The sequence below is a fragment of the Aptenodytes forsteri genome, unplaced genomic scaffold, assembly GCF_000699145.1.
Source record: "Aptenodytes forsteri isolate BGI_AS27 unplaced genomic scaffold, ASM69914v1 Scaffold80, whole genome shotgun sequence".
NCBI classification, from domain to species: domain Eukaryota; kingdom Metazoa; phylum Chordata; class Aves; order Sphenisciformes; family Spheniscidae; genus Aptenodytes; species Aptenodytes forsteri.
Window position 1 is genome coordinate 866,929 of NW_008795026.1, and position 18,509 is coordinate 885,437.

General features: G+C 46.0%; 1 protein-coding gene across 1 annotated transcript in view; it reads left to right on the top strand.

Annotated features, from left to right (window-relative positions):
* The window catches only part of PLCD1 (phospholipase C delta 1), a 48,438-nt gene that overhangs the window by 24,246 nt on the left and 5,683 nt on the right, over nt 1–18,509 (top strand). The window contains exons 5-12 of the mRNA XM_009275929.2: nt 1,852–2,080; nt 3,210–3,411; nt 5,218–5,362; nt 6,415–6,564; nt 13,766–13,933; nt 15,753–15,909; nt 16,221–16,337; nt 18,178–18,356. Coding sequence (XP_009274204.1) covers nt 1,852–2,080; nt 3,210–3,411; nt 5,218–5,362; nt 6,415–6,564; nt 13,766–13,933; nt 15,753–15,909; nt 16,221–16,337; nt 18,178–18,356 — 1,347 coding nt within the window. The remainder of the gene's footprint in view (nt 1–1,851; nt 2,081–3,209; nt 3,412–5,217; nt 5,363–6,414; nt 6,565–13,765; nt 13,934–15,752; nt 15,910–16,220; nt 16,338–18,177; nt 18,357–18,509) is intronic.

Sequence of the window (18,509 nt, forward strand, 5' to 3'; positions counted from 1 at the left end):
CGAGCATGTCCCATCCCTGAGATGAGCCCATAGCTTTTACCCAGCAGATTCTGAAGTCAGGACAAGTTGAACTTTTTACTATCGGTTCAGTTTGTGAAATGCTGTGCATCATGATCATTTCGTTTGGTTTTATATGTGCACCATAAACTGCTGGTGAAGGACTCCAGTGGAGTATTTGTAGGAGAAGAAAGTCCCTCATTATCATCTTGCTTGGGGCACTGCCAAAGCCACCGTGGCCATTACTGAGATCATTAGCAGAGTTATGTTGAGATTAATATGATGACTGGTTAAACTGAGACATGCATTTTGGTCATAAAACCCAGGACAATAGCTCTAGCTGTCATAAGAGATAAAAAATGGATCTTTTAATTAAATTCCTCTGGTTTGACAAGTTACCATCTGTCAGCTAAGTTGTAGTAACTGATAGCAACTTGTCCATAGCAAGGGTGAAATGAAATGCACCACAACCTCCTCTGAGTGGCCTGGAGCACACTTTCCATTTCAAGTTAAGGCCAGACTAAGAGAAGTTTTTAGGCCAAAGATTAAGTAAGGCAAGCCATGTCCTACAGGGGTTTTGGCATCCATGCCAAAAAGGAGGTTTTTCAGACTGAAATGTAAGATGTGAGTGGGCTTTATGAGATGAGGACACCACTGTTAAGGGTCTGTTTGCTTGCTTTAGATATTGAGAGAGAGGGAATCATCATAATAACAAGGCATTAACTAGAAGTGGGTTGATTGCTGAAATTTGCAGGGAAAAACACTTGGAAGTGGTATAAAGCTCCCTGCCATAAGGGATTCCTCTGAGATAGGCACTTGCTTTCCATTGAAGCTTGTTTTGCTCAGCCCATATTTAATGCAGAGGTTTACATCCCAGAGATGACTGAAAAATTGTTGTTCACCTCTCCATGAAGAATTCTGTCAGGAACAAACAACAAAATTAATATCAGGATTTGCCACAGAAAAATTGAAATTTCTGATGACAAATTGAACCTGGGAGTATTTTAAATAAACTGGAAATATTTCTTGTTGGAAAAGCTGTTGTCCTTCATGGAGGCACTAACTTAAATTCCTAATCTTTCATTATCAGTCAAGTCCTTGACTGTGGTGCTCTGTCAGAGCTGTTATCTAGTAGAGAAGTTCAAACCACAGAGGAACGTGGGGGCATAAAGAACTTGAATTACAGCTCTTTGAGAAGCTGCTATCTGATTTGAAATTTTGTGGAGATTTCGTTACTTGGTGGTTTTTGAATGAGAATGGAAAGAGGGATTTTTTCATACCTAAACATGCACATGTTTAGCAGGATTTTTTTTAAAGTCAGTTTTGATGCCATCTTTGCAACCAGCCCTACTACTAGCCTTGACAGTCTCTTGAGGCCTGAGCTCAAACCCACTAAGATCAAGGGGAAAGCCCTTTTCACTTCACTTACTGGATTTTAGGCCATGGTCCTTGTCAATAGTTTAAGATGCATTGAGTTAATTGTTTCCCTATATTCCTCCACCTCTTGAGATCAAGAGGTACATTTCTCTTGAGCTTTGATTTGTACTTAGATTTTCAGGAGCTGTCCTTTTAACTTATGGTTTGCACAGAACACAGTGCGGTGGAGCTCAAGGCCATGCCTGCTGCTTTTCAGCACACTGATAATATGAGTAAATAATAATAATTGTAACTGTTATATGACTGTTGGCCTTGTCAATGAGAACCATTGTCATTGATCAAGTGCTTCTCATTCACTGGCCAGTAACTGTTTCCAATTATTTTGTGTTCTGCGTTGTGTAGCCCTGGTGCAGATTACGGCTGGCATATGCCAGAAGGAAAGAAGGTTTTCACTCCTTCTCCCCTCTACGTTTACAGCACTGTGACAAGTCCAAAACAGAGGCTCTGGAGGATGATGAGATAGAGGAATTTTACAAGATACTGACAGAAAGGAAGGAAATAGACAAGATCTTCCAAAAGTACTCAGATGCAGAAGGGTTCATGTCCTGCCAGAACCTGGTGAGGTTCCTCTATGAGATGCAGCAAGAAGAAGATGCTGTTGTTGCTGCCCCTGCCTTAATTCAGAGATATGAGCCCAATGAAAGAGGTAAGTTGGAAACCCTGGCTGATTTTGTTCAAAATTTTGCTTTCTTGATGAATTATGAATTGCTTTGCTGTTGCTTTCTTCTGCAGCCATGTGTGTCATTTTCTCCTTGCAGCTGCTTCTAAAACACCAGCCTTCTAGGGCAACATTAGCAGCTTTTAGACAGGAGGGCACAGAAGAGCCTGGGAAATACTCGTCTTCAATTTTGGCTTGGGTACACTGAGCAGCTGGAGAGGGGTGGACATGAAGTTGGCTAGAGGGTGATGAAATTCCTGTGGGAAAGGCTCTGATGGCTTATTCAAATGACAAGACCTCACGTGGCTTTGCAAGGTTAAGAATGTAGCAATATTTCTGTTCTCCAGAAGCAGGAATGAAGGCGAATCTTTTTGAATGTGTGTACCTGAAAAGCCATTGGGTGATGAAATCTCTGAGTAGAGGGCCAAGAAGGTGACAGCTGTTTAGCAGAGCAATCACAGTACTGTCTTTCTGCTCAGAAATTAAGTGAATCACCAGTCTGGAGCTCCTTGGAGGACATGTTCAAGAAATGAACAGAGAATCATAGGCTGGTTTTGCACTGTCCCGGTATACCTTCAGGAGAGGGACAATGCTTTGCAGATGTCAGACCTGGGGATTAGATTGAGATCTAGCTTAGTCCCTCAAGATGGGGAGACCCCAATTTCTCCCCAAAGTTGGGTTATTTTGCATTTACTGATGCAAATCATCTATTCATTGGATAATCTAGACAGGATTTATCTGGCTATGTTTAGACATCTGACAATTCCTCTGTGTTGGCATGAAGGAAGCTTCAAGTGCTCAAATGGAGATTTTTATACTGTAGATGTCTAGAGACAAGTGAGGTAAGTGCTGTCTTTGGCACTTTTTAGGTGTTATCAAGGACAGTAAGTGTCATAAAAAGCCGTGCTTGCGAAGGGGTTTTAAAAGCATTTTCAGGCAGATGAAGCTGTCGTCATTTCCTGAACAGCATCAATATCTTTACTGTTAGCTGAATGCCTAGGGAGCATGTTTTGCCTTTGAGATCCTCTGGAGATCAGCAGGCAGCATGGTGAAGATGATGGCACAACCTGGTGGTGTCAGATTTTCAGTATGGGGTTTCTGTCTTTTTATCTGGCAGCCAAGAGGGGTAACGCCATGACCAAAGATGGTTTCCTGATGTACCTGCTGTCCGATGATGGGAATATATTCAACTCCTCCCACCGTAAAGTTTACCAGGACATGACTCAACCTCTCAGTCACTACTTGGTGTCATCCTCACACAATACCTATCTTATGGAAGACCAGATCACAGGTCCAAGCAGCACAGAAGCCTATATCAGGTAATGTATGTGTGTGTGTGTGTGTGTTTGTGTGTGTGTGTGTGTGTGTGAGGGGTTGACCTCTTTCTTACAGAAGACATAGGGTGCATCTATACTGCTAGAAGCAAGAAGACCAAGAAGCAATCTCCCACCCCGAGACCAGGTAATGTGAACTGGCCCATGTTCACGTCAGGGTGAGCTGTTTCTAAACCAGTTGGCCATGCCCCCCTTCTCATGCACTTTGACCTGGGTCTCTGCTGGGCCCCAGGTGTTGTCCATCTGACTGTAAGATGTATAATTACTACATTTGGGAGCAGTTTAAAGTATCTGCAATCATGTGGAGGCTGGATTGCAGCCCTTTAGCATAGTGTTTTCAAAGCATGATGCTGAGGGGATCTGTTGCATGCCCCAGAATATGGCATGAGATCATTTGTGCAAAGGACTTGCAGGGTGCAAAGATTTCTGGGGTAGAGCTGCAGGACTGTGTAGGGAATGGAAGGAGCCAAAATGATGCATACTGTCATGATGTTTATGATCTGTACCGCCTTTTGGGAGTAGCCCCTGGCACGGACTATCCCTAGAACCATGCTGGGATTAATTTTGGAGAGAGCTAGTTGGAGTGGTACAAAAAAAGAGGTGGGATGTGAGCTAATGAAGCAGTGTGGGTGATCAGGAAACTTATGCCTGGTTCCTCTTTAGCAGCTTAGATGCTCCCACAGCGTCCCTGGACAGAACATTAGGTGTTGCCTACTTCTGCCTTTAACGACTGCTGTCTGATGTCTCATGGCCAGATGTTTGCAGTGGCCTTTACTAACTTGCACAACCACCTTATATTACTTCTGCTATGACCTGTATTTTTATCAAGTTAGACAATATTTCCTTATGAGCAAGCCAATGACTACAATTCTGTCTTTGTTTATTACTTATCTGATTCTTGGGGAACAATGGCCATCTATAGTCACAAGCTCAAAAGAGTAGAGAGTGAAACCTGGCACAAGTTGCTTTTCAGTAGCTGTTTGAATTCCTTGTACAGTATCTTAAAATTACAGAATTATGTTTTGGTTGTAAAAAAAAAAATATCCCATGATTCTTATTGCAATGAGTTAAAGGAGTTGTGTTATCTGAAACTTATAGGGAATTACTGTAAAAGAGACAAGATGACCTCCTAGACAGATAAGTCTGTACAGGGGAACCTACGTTTGAAAATAAATTAAAATGAAAGTATGGATATGTAGAGGCAGGAGTTTCAAGTGGAAATGCAGTCTGTAGACTCAGTTTGGGAAACTGGCCCTCATCAGTCTCCCCAGCTATGGCGGAGTTCCCACAGCTCCCTCCCTGACAGCTCTGAGGATTCATCTCTTATGTCTTATCAGATCTAGATGAAGAAGTCACATCATCTGTCTTCTAAGGCTGACTGTCTTACTGTTTTTCTTCCAATGCGGCCACTGTTGATTTTCTCTTCTCTTCTCTTCTCTTCTCTTCACCATCCTTGTGAAAAGACTTGGGGTGCAGTCATAAGTGTCCTTTCTCATCTGGCACTCACTGTGTCTCCTTCTTTGGATAGTCCTTACCTTGGACTTTCACTACCTCCTTTCTCAGATCCCACTGTGCTTTCCTTGCTCAACTTTGAGCTCTCTTTGCTGACCCTGAGCTCTCCTGATCCCATCCTTTCTCCATCTGCTTTCCTATTTTTCCAAGCTCCTCTTTTCTCCCTTGTTCCCTAAACTTCCCGTCAGCATTCCCAGGCAATACCTGTGCCTGATGCACCCTCATTTTGAGATGGAGCAGATGGTTTAGAACCCAACCAGGTCCCTTCTTTGTTTCCAGAGCCCTCACCAAAGGCTGCCGCTGTGTGGAACTGGATTGCTGGGATGGCCCTAACTCGGAGCCCATCATTTATCATGGCTACACTCTCACCTCCAAGATCCTCTTCAGCGATGTCATTAAGGCCATCAAGAACTATGCTTTCAAAGTAAGGACAAGGGACCTGGGACCCTCTAAGATTTCTCATATTGCACAGTCCAAGACTTATAGCAGGTCTCTGCCCTCCCAGCAGAGAGCATAAACAATGAAGACTTCAACTTAGCATTTCTCATGGGTACAAGATGTGTCCTTCTGCCTGGCATCCATGTTCTGCTTTCTGCAGAGGTCCATTCCTGGGATTTGCTGAACAGGCACAGCACTATCTGAGGATGAGTTTGGATCTATACCAGCACAGCTGCATACTGGACCCCATTGCAATGAAAATAACGCCCAATATCTTGAGCATACCTGGTGGGAAATGCAAACAAGCCCATGATTTGTGTGCCTTTGATGTCTCAGGGTCCGTTCCTAGTTTAGAGGAACCCATGTGCATGTGTTTTGGAGGGACTGATGCGAAGGACTGCTTCTACTCTGCTTTAAAAGGAATAAGCATATCTGGAGTCTTGTATGGCAGTGCTGGGCCAGCAGCCTTTAAAAAACCTTGGGTCTGTCCAGACTGACTGGGCTTTCTGCTGTTTTCCTTCAGTGCGCTTGACTTGAGAGCTAGTATCAAGTTTCCTTGGGGGCTATAAAGCAGTGACAATGACAACACACAGCACACAAAACGTCAAGGAGGGGCACAGGGAACCAAATCAGGCCTATGCACAAATGGAGGAAGGATTCATGTCACCTAAGAATTTGAGCAAACCCAGTCATTTCAAAGCCTCCCTTCCCAGTCCTTCCTCTGAGGTGTGCAAGTGGAGAATGGAGGCACAGAGAGCTTCATCAAAGTGCCCCAGAAAGTCTGTGGGAGGCATCCTGACCCAGCCTGCTGCCCTGTCCATTGGATCATCATTTCTGGAAGGCATCAGCAGAGATCTGAGTAGCTACTGCACAGTCAGATTTGTCCATTTTTAACAAATGCTCATTTTAGAGGAATACTAAGACCCTACTGTTGACACAATAATTTCCAGAGAAAACAGCACTGGGGTTTATATCAATTGCTACAGACTGGTGGAATTGCAGACTTCACTGATGATGTATGTTGCTGTCTTGTTCTAGACCTCACCATACCCTGTCATCATCTCCCTGGAGAACCACTGCAGTGTCGACCAGCAGAAGGTCATGGCTCAGCACATGACGACAATCCTGCAGGACATGCTTTTGGTTGCCCCGATCGATGGAAACAAATCCCAGTTCCCCTCCCCAGAGGTAAGCAAGGCCACTCCAGCACATTCTGCCTTCTGAGGTCGGGACAAGAGAGAGGTCTGTCTTCTTGCTGGGTGCCAAGTAGTGGACAATATGCCTGAGGACTGGTGGGAACTGCATTTGCTGAGGAACGGATTGTCTGTGGGTAGCAGTGGAATAAGAAACAGGAGTAGCTAGAAGTAACGTGTGCACATCAAGCATCAAAATACCCTGTTGCTCCTTGTTTGTTGTGTAAGATCTCAGAGGAGACATCCCTGAGGGCCTGGGGACATTCCTGGTCCATTTATCAAGGCCAGGGAATGTCCTTCATCCCATGAGGAGGTTGCTTTTCTGGCTTGTCCCAAGGGAGCAGAGTCCTGAGGGTCTGTCTTGTGTCTTCTCCTTGCACCCCAAAGCTGAATATGACCTTTTTCAGGCTAATCCTCCGAAGCACAGTTAGGTTGCTGCACATGCAGGGAAGATTAGCACCACGAGAAGTGACTACGAAGTGCCTCTGTGTTTTTGATCCAGTAAGACTGGACACTGCCTGATTTCATGGTAGCTCTGTGCTGGCGAATGTAGTATGTGCTGCCCTCCTCCTTTAATGTCTTGGGTGCTCTACTGTGGAGACCCAGACTGCTGATTAGGAAGTGATGGGGGCTGGAAGGATAGCTGTGATTGCTTCCCCCTCAAAACCCAAGGGGAAAACCAGTACAGGTAGCCTAAAACTGTATCAAGTGGAAAGTATCCTCCCACTGAGAATGGCCTGGGGTAGCATGGTGGTGGGGATGATCTTCCTGTGTAGGTGTCCATGGAGGACAAGGGGAGGCAGGAGGCTGCATAGAGGATAGATGCCCCTGTGATTCCCATGAATCAGGGCAGCCATGAAGCTGGGAGCTGAGCTCGGACCCTGCAGGGGGAAGGAGAGATACAGCCTTCAACAGTGGACCACCACTATAAATTCATTAGCTAACAATTAGAAAAAAATGGAAATGGAATCTTGATATGAAAAAAAAAAAATTCCAGAACAGAAGCCAAAATGAAATGTTCATCTGTTTCTACTCTTTGGGTTTGTGTTTTCTTTCTTTCTTTTCTCTTAAGCACTTTGTAGAAACAGACTTTTATGTGGATAGCTGCAGTTCCCTTTGAATTGCATTTCTTTGCTAAAGAAATCATTTGCCAAAAATTGGATGAGAATGCCTAGCCAGAGCTGGAAGGAGTTTGTGGGTGGGATAAAGCTGGCAGTCAGCAGGGGAGAAAGGAGAGTAAAATGATTCACCCAAAATATCTTCTATATTTGTTCTCCCTCTCCCTTTTTCTCTTTTCCCTTTCTGACTTTCCCCTTTTGTTTGGGAGTGTCATGCGTTGCTTGATACAGTGCCTAGCACAGAGGGAAGCTGATCTGGCTTGGTCCCTAGGCACCAGTGCAATAAATGAGGATGAATCATAATTTTTAATGGTGCTGCTTCAGCAGGACCTTTGCACTGGCACAGACAAGTTGCCTCTATTTAAGAAGTGACTCTCTCAAGGTGAGGATCTACCCAGCATGGAGGCAGGTCTCTGCAGGCTGTTACTGAGTTGGAAAAATCAGTGTCTTCAGTGTCACCTCCTGGCTTGCTATTTATCCCTGGTGCAGGATCAGGAAAGCTGCTGATGGCTTTTCAAAACACAGCCTTGTGACCAGGGGAATGATATGAAGAAAGAAAGGAGAAACACCAGAGAAAGAAATATGTGATGTGTGTGTAAGGGAATGACCGCAGCTTCCCAAAGATCTTTTTCCCATTCCTGTGCTTGTCTAACCTCCTGCTCTGATTGCCCAGATGGACACGTGGCCCCAGCTAGAACAAAAAGGCCCAGATCTACCTTAGTGAATGGATTTGGGCTGATACGCTCCATTGGAGGGACTGATGCATTTAGTTTCAAGGAAGAAAAATTGCCAGTGTAGCAAAACCTATCCTTTTCACTCTGGTACTTTTCCTCTGCCTTCCTGCTATGTGAACTAGGAGAGTGCAAAGGGCTGAACTGCTGATTTTTTTGGTGGAAAATACATTGAAGCTGAAACATTAAGGAAAAAACCAAACAAACCATAATCATCTTGAATTTTCCACTTCCTTGTGAAGCTGGCATGGGGAAGCCTGGGACAATGTACTGTTTTTTATATTAGAAAAAGGGTGGGATCTGTCACTGGGAAGAGGGCTGAAAGGCTGTAAATAAAAACAGGTGAAGCATTGCTGCAGATTGTGTTAGCGGGGCAATGTCAGTAATTAAAGGAAGATCAACACAGTTTGGATTCATGCTAACGATTCATACTGCAGCCCAGGGCAGGCATCTGATTTATTAGGCTCCATTCAGGAACAGTGTTGAGCTACACAGAGCATCTAAATATCTCCCTCAAGCTTCTGTCTTTAAGTCCCAATAGTAAATTAAAGGCCTGTAGGACGAAAGGCCAAAAGCCAAATAACAGCTCCAGGTATGCCAGGGTTGTAGGGAAGAGCTGATCCAGTCTCTGCTGCTGATTGCTTGTTGCAGGCCCTTCTGCCCCACCTCTGATCTCCACAGGCATCTGCCAGGGCCCCTTCCCCCTGTTGCTGCATCCCGGCTAGAAATGCTGCAAAAACCCAGCCCTGGAACAAGACTAAAACAGCTGCCAACATCGCATGCAACTGTTCAGCGTATGAGGCATATATGAAACCTCTCCAACTCTTTGTTGCTGGAATTCCTTGTTTACAACGACAGTGGCTTTGGGTTTAACAGACTTGTCTTGGTGGGTGACCCTTAGGACCATGAGCCCCCCAGTTGGGAGCCCCAGTGCAGTGGCAGGGGCCTCTGCCATCCCACACCTCCACTGTTCCACCAGCTGTCCCATCACTCACATCCATTGCAGTGTCCAGTCCCCCTATTTGACATCACTTTGAGCCGTGCAGCTCAGGAACCACTTCCAGTATGGCAGTGGCAATGCAGGGCTCAGCACAACTGATCTGAGTAGCAGGGTGGCTGACATGCTCTGCCCTGTGCTCATGGCAAGGCAGCAAATGCCTCTAGATTTGTCTCAGCTAAGTCCAGACTAGGTTCAGTCACAGATCTCCAAGTCAGCAGTGGACCCTGGGAGCCGTCTGCCCGGGAGGGTTACTTTTGCATCATACACTCAGCGTGAATGTGGCTTCAAATCCCTCTGCCTTATGCCTAACTCCACATCTATGCCTTTCTCCAAGGTTAGCCCAGCTTGTCAGCCTTGTCTGCAGTGCATCTTCTTGACTGAAGTTCTTGAGCTGTGTTTCCCTCAAATCCTTCAAAACCTCCTTTGATAATGTGTTTCTTCCCCTTTTCTAGAGACTCTTTTCATCCTCTGGTGCCACTCATTGTTAAACCCTGCAACACTTCAGTTTGCAACTAGGCTGAAAGACATACACAGGTGGAGATGTGATATCAATTAGTGCATCTGGTCTGCACATCTCATTATGAATGTGAACGTGTTAATCCTCATGGCTTCTCAGAAATCTGGGGAGATGGATAATCTTCATCCTGAGAGTGGGATGTAAGGTGGAAGTGCTCAGACCCTGTATATCCTTGTACGTGAGCACTTCACTTTGGGCTCCTTTTGAGAACTAGTTAATACAACCAGGGGAATTGGAGGTGTTGTCCACCTTAAGTGTTTGTCTAAATAGACAAAAAGAATCTCACCCTGGGAGTGTTTAGTTCTCTCTGTTGACTCTAAAGAAGGTGTTGAAGGCACAGAAAGTCTGATGAAGTGGATCACTTTACAGATGTTCCGCTCCCACTGAGATGAAAACTGGATATCAGACATTGCCATGGCTTTCAGGTTGCTAATAGGGGCAAGAAACTTTCAGGTAGGATAAACATGTATGCAGATCTTTTAAAATCCTCTGCTCTTTACAGCTTTGCTCCTTCTGATAAAATCAGCAGTGCTTTCGTTTAAGATGGTTGCCATGTCCCAATTCACAGACTCACTTGCAGAGCTGAGCTTGTTCAGCATGCAGTAGAAAAGGTGGGAGAGCAGAGGAGCTCCACTTGTGGAGAACTAAGGCAATGTGATTTACAGGGCACGTGAGGAAGGGAAAGAGTTGCATCTACTCCAGGAGGCACTGAACTGTATGTTCTCAGAAGAGTCCAGTGTCCTTGTAGCCTTTCCAATTTTCTTAGGTTGTATTCAACCTTGGGCTTGCCACAGGCAGTTGGAATAGCTTTATGGTCTACTTGGAGAATATTTATTGAGTATTTCAGCTAATGCTTCTTCCTAAGACAAGGGATCTGCTCAACAGAGCTGAACTGATGAGCTGAGTGTCTTTTGCCTCAGGCTAGAAATACTTAATATCACATGAAGGGGAACCAAGAGAGATAGAATAAGTGCATGTGTGTGTTTATGTCTGTGTGTATCAGCTTATTTAAAACCTTGTTAAAGAAGATAAGCACTCAAATTTAGGACTTTGCTTCCTAGCACCCATATTAAATGAAGGAAGATGATGTTTGGGACTGGCAGCTTCTGCAGGGTGGATTCAGTGCAATGCTACTATAAAATAGCACCTTCTGCAGGAAATGGAGATGAAAATGCTCTGTTTTGGGGTGAGTCTCACCCCTCATTGTGGACGAATAAGCTAATGCACCTCCTCTGGAGTTAGGTGGCACATGGACTGCTCTCCCTTGTAGGCACGGTGGAAGTCATGCACAGGGGGAGATACTAAACCTCTGCAATGCAAAAGGACTCCAGAAGGGAGCCAGCCTCTTAGATTTCAAGGCCAAAGGGGACCTCCATAATTGCCCTACGGAGAGTCTTGTATAACACAGTCTGGGCTGAGCAGTGTCCCTGTGCTGATGGGAAGCATCTGCAGCGTATCCAAAGCTTCCCAGAGTAACCACAGTCTAGACAGCATAACAGCAACGCTGAGGACCCACTGCTGGCAGCCCTGGTATGGGGTGTGGTGGGGAGACAAGGTGGAGGCCGTGTTGCTGTGCCTTCACTGCTGATGTTATTCAGCCATCTAAGATGGGTTTGTGCCAGAAATTACACCTCTTACTTGCTGGACAGGCTGTCCTGAACTGGACAAGCTTAAAAAGGGCTAGTAGCCCTACTGGTAATTAAGAATCAAGGAACCTGCCCCAAATACCTTATCCCTAGTTCTTTACTGTTGAGCTGTGAGATGAGGTGGTAAGGTTTCTTATGGGACATTAGAAAGTAGAAGCAGATAATATATTATATAGCAGCATGCTATCTGCAGCCTGCGAAGGACAAGAGAGACTTCTCTGCTCCCTTCCCCGCTGTCCCCAGTGCAATCCCTCCAGGCTTGTCCATTCAAAGTATTGACAGGAGCATAGAAACTCACACAGAGCTGGATTTCACCTTCTACCAGTGGGTGTTGTGGAAGGACAGGGAAGAGATGGATGTTGAGGGCAGGAGGGTGGTTAGAGACATGCGAGCAGCAGACTGAAGTGACACTCTGAAGATGAGCCGGCTCATCTCCCAGCCATGGATGTGAAGAAGCAGGTCACAGCTCTGCCTGGAAGAGGGCTGAGGGGCTGGGAGGATGGAGGATGGTCTGGGGACGGGGAGGAGGATACTGCTATGCTCTGACTGCTCCTTTGGGCCTTTTCTTCCACTAACTGGTACATTCCTTCCAGCTGCCTTTGTGTAGCTTTTGAGTGACAGGGAAAGTACCCCAGCGTAAACAGGTCATTTGTGGTAGCTGAAGAAAAATGCTCCTGGCTGCTGCCTTGGGTGCCAGTGTCAAATTTCAGCTCAAACCAAGCTTCATCCACAGCTTAGCTGGGTGGTGAGGAGCTGGACTGGTCTCTGAAAAGACGTGATGCAATTTGCTTGCACCCACAAAGGGGGAGTAATGTTCTTTGAAAAAGCCTGTGTTGCTTTATAAAATATCCTTGGTTTTCCACAGTCCTGTCATTTGAGAATGTTGCTTTTGCTGTTGTGGAAAGGGCAAATACAGGGTGTCACTGAGATGGGGGGAGACATGCTACGCAGAGTGAGGGGTTGTATTGGCTAATTCTGAGATTGCATTTTTCTGGAATAACTAGCACCCTCCAAAGCCAGGACTACTGAACACATCCCTGTGGCAGCAAATCTCCCACTGGCTTCACTGGAAGCTGCAGGATCTAGGGGTGCTCCTGGGCTGAATCAGCTGATTTTGTAGCATAATCCATTCACTTGAAGATTGCACCCAGGCAGTCACCCTTCTCAGTACTGCTCCCTGCTGCCAACGTCGTTGCTGCCTTGTTTGGTTTCAGAGTCAGCTCTCTCCAGGCTTCAGCCTTCCTCCCACAGTCAGATCTTGCACAAGAGATACATCTTGTGTATCTCCACCACCAGGTGTGGTGGTCTGCCAGCAACCATGCGGTGTTGGTGTGTTCCTTCACCTGACGGTTTTATGTGGACTTTGAAAGAGGCTGGAGAGAGTTGATTCAGCGCAAGAAATGTGCTCCTTGGATTAGCTCAGCAGCCAGCTGTGTTACGTTGGCACATGCTGCTGGTTATGAGAAAATCTTTTCAGAAGAGGAGTTATCTTTGGGAAGGGTCTGGGAACTCTTCCTTAGGCTGTAAACACCCTAAGGTTTCACCTGCAAGATCCCTTACATATTAAAATCCCATGTCTGCTATGCACGAGGTACCTGTCCAGAACTTAATGGACCTCTCTCCCCATCAAAACGTCTAGTGGAGCAGAGGGCTGCACTGCTTCGGTCCCTGCATGGATACTGGTTTCCCAAGTTGTGTGTGTGTTTATAACCATACATTGCAGAGACTGGGGTAGATTAAGTAACAGGGCCACTCGGAGGGGCAGAAACAGTGCCGCCAATAGCTCCCATGATCCCTGACCTCCAGGCTTGGCCTTGTTTGCTGAGCCACATTCAGTTTTGAAAAAATAGTATATTTTTATTGCCTCTAACAGCACAACAGTTTAAGTTGTCTAGTTGAGGGGGTGGACAGCTCGGTATCAGAGGGGAATCAGTGGGCTGTCGGGTTTTCAAACTCATGGCTTGTGGTCTTAGAGGCTGGCCAGAGGCAGGGCAAGGCCTCAGTGGAAAAACAGACTTATTTTTACCTGTATCTATGGACAGATATCTGTGGATATCTATCTGATGCAACTCTAAAAGGCCCTGGCCCTGGTTGCAGCTGAGGAGCTGTTATATCCTTGCTCCTTCAGGGCGGGCCAGAACCTTTTCTAATCACCAGCTGTTTTGTCCACTTTTCCTTGTGCAGCAATTGAAAGGGAAGATCCTTGTGAAAGGCAAGAAGCTGAGCAGGCAGGAGGACCCCACCGGAACAAATGGGAACAACAACCTGGAGGCTGAAGATGTCTCTGATGAAGATGAAGCAGCTGAAATGGAAGATGAATCTGTAAAGACTGAGATACAGCAGAAGGGGAAGGTAAGTAAAAGAAGTAACTGAGTCCTGAAAAGGGGCAGACCTGGAGAGGCAGAAAAGATATAAACAAGATCTTTGCCTATTGCAGAAGGCTCTGAAGTCCTGCATCAGGAAATCCCGTCTTGTTAGCCTATCCCATGACTCATGCTGGGAAACCACTTTCTAGGTGGATTTTGTACCATGCCTAAAAATAAAGAAAAGCAATTGAAATATACTTTTAATATGTTCCCAGCTAAGACAGTCTTCAGTGTGGTTTCAGCTACTCAGCCGGGGATATATAAGGGTGAATTGTTGAAATCGCTGGAGCTAAGGATCCTGGTCCTTGCTCAGCTTAATGATCTCTGTCCCAAGCACAAACAGAGATCTTGCAGAGTCAGCCAAGCGTGAAGGTTGGCTTCTTTCCTTAAAATGAGACTGGAGGACACTGCAGCTGGGGCAGACCATGTAGCATTTATGGAAGCAGTAGAAGGGCATGTGTTCAATCTATCTCTGTCTGATTTCCAGAAATCTATTTGTCATGGGACCATCGTGACTTTGTTTATTACTGGAGACTGGTGCTTTTCTAGTCATGTTTTGGGACATACCTGCACACTCACTGGCCATTTTTTTCTGACCCGGGGAGGGAGGGAAGAGCTATGGATCTATGAGGAAGGGGTGGCCGGTTACCAAAGCAATTGTGATGACTATTTCTGGGAGGAAAAGGCTGGCCTTCACACCAGTGTTTTGCTCCCTCATGTGAGGACATTAATTTTTCCAGACTGCAGGTCATTGTGAAGGCCATATCTCTTATGGACCAGGTTCACAGGTGATTTAAATACATTAATTCCCACTGATGGCAAAGCTGATTGATGTTGCCTCTGGATCTGGTCTGATCTATGCTTCCCCTTGCTGATTCGCTCACTCTTTGAGGGTCTTATTTCTTTCTCTGAACTGTAGTCAATGTGTATAATTTTGAAGACTGTCATTTTCTTTTCTTGTCTCTGATGGGAGCTGGTGGCTCTCACTTCACCCTTGCACCAATGAATGTGGCTGTGGAGTAGGAGGTATCAAAGCATTCTGAGAACTTCCTAGTTCAAGTGAAAAAAGCCCAAGCTCTGTGGAGGGCAAAACATCCTTCCCTTCCCCTTATTTCCAGGTTTGCATGCTTGGGACCAGAACAGTATGGAAAACTCATTGCTAAGGCTCTGTTGTAAAGTTTAGCAACCGGAGACAGCCATTGATGCTGAAATACAAGTGATCATGCAGAGAGCAGCAGAAAGGGTATCCCACCAACAAAGAGAGAATCCATCTGGAGAACATCATGCAACAAGGGTGCTGGGACAGCAAAGCATATGTTATGTGAAATCCTCTCTTAGCTCACCAATATAGGCTGATTGGGTTGTACCTGTGTTTGCAGCCCTAATCACTTGTGAGTTGTGATAGCCAAGCTGAAATATTCATTCACATAATAACATGCAAATAAATGCAGAAGGAGGGATGGCGCAGATGAAATGAAATATTCTTGGTAGTAACACTTGGGAAGTCAGTGGTGTCATTGAACAGGCCAGGATGGGCCTGAGCGGGCAGTGATGCTCTGAGAGGAGAGATTAGCACTCTCCATGCAGAGCAAGGGACATGGCAAGGGCAGCCTGTGCCTTTTCCACCCTCTCTCTGCATGGGGGTGCCACTGACTGTTGATAGTGTGCATCCTTTTCATGTGAAGACAGTGGAGAAGAGAAGCCCCAGGGGTCCTGGGGCTTCATGAAAATCATGAAAACATGATTTTCACTTTTGAGTATGACTGCAGAAACTCCCCATAAACCTCTTGCTCTCCTGCTTTTAGAGTGACACCCTGAAGCTGGCCAAGGAGCTGTCAGACACGGTTGTCTACTGCAAGAGTGTCCATTTCAATGGCTTTGAGGACCCCAGCCATCCTCGGGCTTTCTATGAGATGTCATCGTTCACAGAGAGCAAAGCTCTGAAACTAGCCCAGGAGTCTGGTATGTATGTTCTGCCCTGGCAAAAGGCCGTCCTCTGTCCCAGTCTCCCATAAAGGGACAGCTAGTGGTGGTTAAGCATGAGGAAAAGGCATGCCGAAAGACATGGGCTATGATCTCTTTGGCCATGCATGTCACAGAAACAGTGGGAATAACTTAATGTCATAGACGCTGTTATCAAGAAGGGCATTTTATACAGGTAGTTCACACTCAGCCAGACTCGCTAGGCAGAGGAGCAGTATATACAGCAGCATCAAGAAGAGATAAAAGTAGCCCCCATCACTGAAAGGGCCATTTTCTTCTTTTTTTTGTAGGAACCAGTTTTATTCATCACAACATCAGGCACCTGAGCCGGATCTACCCTGCAGGCTGGAGGACAGATTCTTCCAACTACAACCCCATTGACTTGTGGAATGTCGGCTGCCAGATCGGTGAGTGCAACTGGGAAGTTGGAGAGGGTCAACCTGGTTGGCTCGCTTATGACCTGGCTGTGTCAGGGCTTCAGCTGAGGTAGATGTGTGATCTCAAGCCATTTGCAGGCAGAGATGCTCAGTGGTCGCTGGGAGAGATCAGCTCTTCAGGCAATGCTCAATGACTTTTCATAGACCATTTTCTGGCCCACCTCAAAACTGTTAGGAGAGCCTTTCCTGAACATTAATGTGCACATCCCTGCAATTTCACTGGAAACAGTTATTGCCATTTAACAAAGGAGGAGGGAGCCAGGAGCTACAGTCACTTACTGAAAAGCATGCTGAAATGTCTGGCAGAGATGGAAGTCAAACTCAGCTCTCTTGAGCCCTAGAGCAAGGCCATAACCATAAGGGCCAAGCCATGGCCTGAGCTGTTCCCTGTAGTCAAAGCAGTGCATCATACCTACTCCCAGGGCATTGAGGCCCCTGATGGTATATTGATGTCTCAGAGATTTGATGAAAACGAGGGTCCCAGAGCCTGTTAAGTGAATTATGTTGTAGCTCTCATCCAGGAAACCTGGTGCAGTGGTAAGTGGGCAGGCTGGTGACGACATGCTTGGCTCTCTTGGTGATGCAGGATGTTGGAGATGTCCCAGTTGTGCCTATGTGGTCCAGTCAGACAAGAGAAGCTGCAGATGCAGGGCTCCCTGGCCACCAGCCGTGTAGACCTGCATGGGCTGGATGTGTCTGGCAGCATACGAACTCGCTGCGTCCTGCAGCCCCCATGGGGGGCACAGGTAGCACCCATTGGCCTGTCTCCCCAGCATTGAGTCCCTGGGGAGGCAACATCAGGTCCCTCAGGGTACACTGACAGACCTGCATGCCTTATCTGACCTGAATTTAGTATTTGGGCAAATATAGATTTTTCAGAAGCCCTGAGTACTTGCAGCTCCCAGTAAAACCAGTATACTGCAGTTACTAAAGTCTTGCTTGCAGGTGGAAAAACAGGGGAGTGCCTTAAAATGTTTTCGGCTTTCAAGTATTACAGGGTATGTAGGACCCAGGACCAGGCTAAATTACCATCTGTCCTAGAGCTCTCTTGGAAGTTCCTAAAGAGGTTAGCATCACCCTTGAGAAATCAGTGGAGTGCTGAGGTCCATATACGCTCCCTATGTGGTATTAGTGAGCCTGTTCACTGAGACTGCATCCAGATTTGACATCAGTGCTTTTAAAAAGACAGTTGCAAATTGGAAAGAATACAAGAAATCTGCCTGGTGTTAGGACACCAGAGAGGCTTGATCTATTTTGGGCAGGGGACAATAAAGAGATGATTTGATCACAGCTTCTGTACTCCTGCATGAGGAGTTCAAACAGTGAGGAGCTCTCTAGTCTAACCAAGAGAGGCATCAGTGCCCCTCAGGATGGCAAATGGAAATAGGCATATCTGGGCTGGAAAGGAGGTTTTATAATGAGGCTAAGTAGCCAGAGAAACAACCTGAGAAGGATTTGCTGGCTTCACTGCAGGAGATAACTCCTTCAGCATAGAAATGAATGGGTTTATCTAAAAGATGCAGTTGCCCAACCAGGTGACAAAAATTCAATGCAGGACACTTTTTGACCCTGTGGCAGGCAGGAGGACAACTGAGATGGCTGTAGTGGCCCCTCCTGTCTCTAACATGTCTGAATGCAAGAAATCCTCAGGGGCAGCAGACTGTGAGGTCAGAGTTTATCACTGCTCTTTGAAGCATGGAAAAGCCAATGTTTATGTCCATGAAGTGCAATTTCATGTGAACAGAATTAGTATAAAAAGACTCCCATTGATTTATCTGAAAGTGACTGAATTTATTTATTTATGTTGCAGTTGCCCTAAATTTCCAGACAGCAGGCACAGAAATGGATGTCTACCAGGGTCGGTTCCAGGACAATGGGTTTTCTGGGTATGTCTTAAAGCCGGAATTCCTCCGGGATGAGCAAACCAAATTCAATCCAAAATCCATCACAGAAGGAACATGGGGGACAAAGAAGAAGCTTCTGCTTAAAGTAAGAATAGAAGTCGGAAAATGTCTCAGTAGCATCCACCTTCAGGGGGGGTGTGTAGGTTGTACCTTCTCCTTCTCCTGGTGCTACCTGGGCAATGTTATCCTAACCCTACTCATGTCCCACTGCTGGGGTCTCTGCTTCAGTCCTGCATGG